Below are 5,484 nucleotides of genomic sequence, written 5' to 3'. Positions count from 1 at the left end.
CTGCTACAAATGTACACAGAATACTTATATATGTTCAGTGTTATTCAAAGTAGCCAAATATTGGAGGCAACCTAAATGTTCACCTACCAGGAAAACTATTCAATATAATAGTGGTACATTTATGTTCTGTAGTATTTTTTCAACTATTTAAAAACACAGTGAAGTAGATTGGTATCTACTATCTCATGCAATGATATATACAATATACAAACAAATATACTATGTAAAATGCTACAACACTCACAGTTTACACTTAAAAAACCTCAAATATGTATTACTTTTGAAATGAAAAAAAAATCAAGAATAAAAGAAGATAAATAATTGTCTTCCATACTGTGTGGAGCTGCTGGAGTGATCTCTGCCTTTGCCATGAAATCAAGTGGAAAAAGGTTTCAGCTCCTGCTAGCTGTTCCTTTCAGGAGACTTGTCAAAATGATTGACTCCCACCTTCCTGCAGGCACAAAGAAAATTAAAGGATCTTCTCATCACTTTCAACTCTGCTAATTACAAAGTCAACTGTATTATGCTTTAAGGTGCTCCATCTATTAATTTTGATCTTGATTTTTTTTAAATACCAGAAAGTTGGATTTTCTGAGTTAAGAACATCAAAGAAAAAATATTAACAGTAAAAAATTATGCAACTAGAGGAACTAGAATTTATTCCTCTTAACAATTTATACTTTCTTAAGGCTATCATTTAGGTACTTAAGTAGGATAAATACTGGCTTGGGAATCCAAAGTTCTGGGCTATCATCCTGATCACATTACTAACCAGCTCTAATAACTTGGGTAAGCCACTGAGCCATTTGGACCTGTTTCCTCTTTTATAAAATGGGAGAAGAATAGGGAAGGGGGACTAGGCAATGTCTAAGATTCCACCAAAGTCTAAATATTAATCATGAACACACACACAAAAATCTCATTTTCAGTAGATATATAAATGCAAAGAAAAGACCTGTAAAGATGAGCATAAAATCAGTATCTATTATAACCTGTGGGAAGACAGAAGTAGGTCAAGGAAAAACTTTTCTCAGTATCATTTTACTTTTCTACTTAAATTTACTTGTATTCATCAAAACTTAATTTTTATTTTTTGAGACAGAGCCTCAAGCTCTTTACCCACAGCTGGGTAGAATGCCGTGACATCACAGATCACAGCAACCTCCAACTCCTGGGCTCAAGTGATTCTCCTGCCTCCGTCTCCCAAGCAGGTGCCCACCACAACGCCTGGCTATTTTTTGGTTGTTTAGTGGGCCCAGGCTAGATTCGAATGCGCCAGCTCAGGTGTATGTGGCTGGCGCCTTAGCCGCTTGAGCCACAGGCACCGAGCCTAAAACCTAATTTATTTTAAATAGCTAATGACAGATGAAACCTATATAGGAAAGGCAAAAAATGCTGATTATTTCCTGTATCATACTTAAGAAGCTAAAAGAAAATAATTTGGAAAATTCCTTGTAGCTTTTTAAAGTGTAAAAATTTCCACCAGTCCACTATTCCCCACATCACACCTTGAGTTTTAGCTTCAGTTCATACATTCTTTTAGAAAACATCTTCTGAGCTATAATCAAAACACAGCATTGAGCTTTGTGATAAGCCTCTTTATCACTTCCAAGAAATAAAGATATGGTTCCCACCCTCAAAGAATGTATAATATTGCTAGATACAACACTGAAAATAAAGCACCAATATGAGATCATGTAAAATGGTATGGACAATGAAGTACTGAGGAGAATCAGAAAGAAAAAAAGAGGGATCGCTGGGCGCAGTGGCTTAGGCCTGTAATCCTAGCACTCTGTGAGGCAGAAGCAGGTAGATTGCCTGAGCTCCTGGGCTCCAGCCTGAGCAAGAGCAAGATCTCATCTCTAAAAATAACCAGGCATTATGGTGAGCGCCTGAAGTCCCAGCTACTTGGGAGGCTGAGGCAAGAGAATCACTTGAGCTCGAGAGTTTGAGGTTGCTATGAGCTATGACGCCATAGCACTCTAATGAGGTCAACAAAGTAAAACTGTCTCAAAAAAGAAAAAAAAAGAAAAACAAGATTATAAAATTACAGAAACTTCCTTATAGAAGAAACTAATAGTTAAACTTACTAATCTTAAAAATTAAACGACATAGGCTCGGCACCTGTGGCTCAAGCAGCTAACGCACCAGCCACATACACCTGAGCTGGCGGGTTCGAATCCAGAATCCAGTCTGGACCTGCCAAACAACGACGGCTGCAACTGAAAAACAGCCGGGGCATTGTGGCAGGTGCCTGTAGTCCCAGCTATTTGGGAGGTGGAGGCAGGAGAATTGCTTAAGCCCAGGATTTGGGAGGTTGCTGTGAGCTATGATGCCACAGCGCTCTACCCAGGGTGACAGCTTGACAGTCTGTCTCAAAAAAAAAGAAAAAATTAAACACACAAAAAATAAATATTAAGTATATACAGGGTATATACTATATTATAAACTAGGCACTGAAAAGACACATTTTACAACTCATACTTCTCAAACACAACTTTGTAAAACTAATCTTATCAAAGAAACCAATTTTCTGTTATTTAAACTTAGAGCCACTAATACCTTTTCTTTTATCAATACTGTGTTCTAGTAATTGTTGTAACAGTTCCAGGCACTGAAGCGGGTGTCTCTATGAAAAGTAAACTAAAGTGAGTGAGTTATTTTATGGAGTGAAGCTATTTCTTTAGGCAACAGTAAGAAAAAGTTGACTTTTGGGCAGTGCCTGTGGCTCAGCAAGTAGGGTGCTGGCCCTATATACCAAGGGTGGTGGGTTCCAAACCCAGCCCTGGCCAAACTGCAACAAAACATAGCCAGGCATTATGGCAGGTGCCTGTGGTCCCAGCTACTCGGAAGGCTAAGCCAAGAGAATCACCTAAGCCCAAGAGCTGGAAGTTGCTGTGAGCTGTGGCGCCACAGCTCTCTACCGAGGGCAACAAAATGAGACTCTGTCTCTAAAAGAAAAAAAAAAATGAAAAGAAAAAAGTTGACTTTTGTAAAAAATTTTTCTTCAACTTAAAGTTATAGTTGTCAGCACAAATATCACAGGTACTGGGGTTAAGCAGCTATGTTTCTTATAAGCCTTTCTGCGCCACTGGTCCCTCATCTCAACTCTTTCCAAAAGGTTTAGTCCAAGCACATGTCTGGCCAAATGGAGAGTTCAATAGATTTCCCTCTTTGAAAACTAAATTTAGGAGCTTTAGGTAACTTAACTAAATATATAAAGTCAATAATGGTGGAACAAAGATCCAAACCCAGATCTAATTCCAAAGACAATGTTTTTCCTACCACCTTTATGACAGACTTGTCCAGGGTTGGTCAGCAAGTGGCAGAGACAGAAGCCAAACGCAGGGCTCGGCACCTGTAGCTCAAGCAGCTAAGGCACCAGTCATATACACCACAGCTGCTAGGTTTGAATCCAGCCCGAGTCTGACAACTACAACCAAAAAATAGCTGGGCATTGTGGCAGTGCCTGTAGTCTTTCCCAGCTACTTGGAAGGCTGAGGCAAGAGAACCGCTGAAGCCCAGGAGTTGGAGGTTGCTGTGAACTGTGATGCCACAGCACTCTACCCAGGGCGACAACTTGAGGCTCTGCCTCCAAAAAAAAAAACCCAAACGCAGGCTCTCTAAATTCAGTATAATCTCTACTAAACTGTACAAGAAATAGCTACCAAAGTGGGCTTTGCGGCTCTTAGAAAATAGTAATTTAAGGCTCGGCGCCTATGGCTAAAGTGGCTAACTAAGGCGCCAGCCACGTACACCCAAGGTGGCGGGTTCAAATCCAGCCCGGGCCGCCAAACAACAATGGACAGCTGCAACGAAAAAATAGCCGGGCATTGTGGCGGGCGCCTGTGGTCCCAGCTACTTGGGAGACAGAGGCAGAAGACTCGCTTGAGCCCAGGAGTTAGAGGTTGCTGTGAGCTGAGATGCCACGGCACTCTACCCAGGGGGACAGCTTGAGGCTCCTGTCTCAAAAAAAAAAAGAAAATAGTAATTTAAGTTACCCTATTACACACAGAAGCTTTCCCTTGGCCTCCAAGGTGGAATGGAAGAACATGAGAAATACCTCAGAATGTGGCCAAACATCACTGGAAGAAAACACTATTTGGAAAAACTACTTGCACACACAGGGCCAATATAGTAATACTTCACAATCATTGCAATTTTTTTTTTTTTTTGACACAGAGTCTCACTTTGTCACCTCTCGGTAAAGTGCCGTGGCATCACAGCAACCTCAAACTCTTAGGCTTAAGCGATTCTCTTGCCTCAGCCTCTCAAGTAGCTCCTGCCACAATGCCTACCTGTTTTTTTGGAGACAAGGTCTTACTCTGGCTCAGGATGGTCTCAAACTCCTAAGCTCAGGCAATCCACCCAACTCAGCCTCCCAGAGTACTGGGAGTACATGCTTGAGCCACCGCACCCAACCCTTTTTCTATTTTACATTTTTTTGAGACAGTCTTGCTCCATTCCTCAGGTTAGAGTCAGGTAGCATCATTCTAGCTCGCAGCAACCTCAAACACATAGGCTCAAGCTATCATCCTGAGTAACTGGGACTACTGGTGCCCACCATGATGCTTGGGTAGTAATTATTAATTCTTATGTGACTTGACATCCAGATGTATAAAACTGGCTCTTCTGAGCTTCTCTCACAGAAATGTTCCAACAAGTCTGGGAGCAAAAGGCAGCACCTGTGGCTCAAAAGGGCAGGGCGCCGATCCCATATGCCGGAGGTGGCGGGTTCAAACGCAGCCCCGGCCAAAAAAAAAAATGCTATATATGTAGAAATGGAGATAAAATTTTTAACTTGCACAAATAATTCTCTTAGCAATTTTATTTCCTCATTTTTAAAAATATGTTATGGAGAATTTAAAACATATACATAAGTGGCAGGCATGGTGGTTCATGCCTATAATCCTAGCACTTTGGGAAGCTGAGGCATGAGGATCATTTGTGGGCCAAGTATTTGAGAGCAGCCTAAGCAAGAACAAGACCCCATTTCTACCAACAAAACAAAACAAAAAAACTCCCTGACACCTAAAGAGTCTTATGAAGTCTCTGAACCTCAATATAGATGAGAACACCCATGTGAAAAAAGGATAAATATTGTTAACTCCAAATGCCAACTATCATGAGGATGAAATGAGGGGATGTATATTAAAGTACCCTCAAAATATAACTGAAGTTCTTCAGTGAAGTTTCACAAGACAGTCTTAGTTACTTCTCTGCCATTACCTGCTTTTCTGGTAACCTCCACTTATTAAAAAATATGGGGACCCACCTGAGCTCAGGAGTTCAAGACCAGCCTGAGCAAGAGTGAGACCTCATCTCTTCCAAAATAGAAAAATTAGACAGGTGTTGTGGCAGGCGCCTATAGTCCCAGCTACTCAGGAGACTGAGGCAATAGAATCCCTTGAGCCCAGAGTTTGAAGTTGCTGTGAGCTGTGATGATGCCGCAGCACTGGGAGACTGTCTCAAGAAAAAAAAAAA

The 5,484-nt window shown here is 41.2% G+C and overlaps 1 protein-coding gene across 2 annotated transcripts in view; it reads right to left on the bottom strand.

The window, feature by feature from the left end:
- The window catches only part of S100PBP (S100P binding protein), a 41,487-nt gene that overhangs the window by 33,942 nt on the left and 2,061 nt on the right, over positions 1 to 5,484 (bottom strand). For both annotated transcript variants that reach the window (XM_023507771.1, XM_023507772.1), the window contains exon 2: positions 335 to 451. In XM_023507771.1, coding sequence (XP_023363539.1) covers positions 335 to 371 — 37 coding nt within the window. In that variant the 5' untranslated portion in view covers positions 372 to 451. The remainder of the gene's footprint in view (positions 1 to 334; positions 452 to 5,484) is intronic.

Source organism: Otolemur garnettii, unplaced genomic scaffold, assembly GCF_000181295.1.
Source record: "Otolemur garnettii isolate 467f Iridium unplaced genomic scaffold, OtoGar3 scaffold00204, whole genome shotgun sequence".
NCBI lineage: Eukaryota > Metazoa > Chordata > Mammalia > Primates > Galagidae > Otolemur > Otolemur garnettii.
This window is presented reverse-complemented; position numbering and strand designations above follow the sequence as displayed.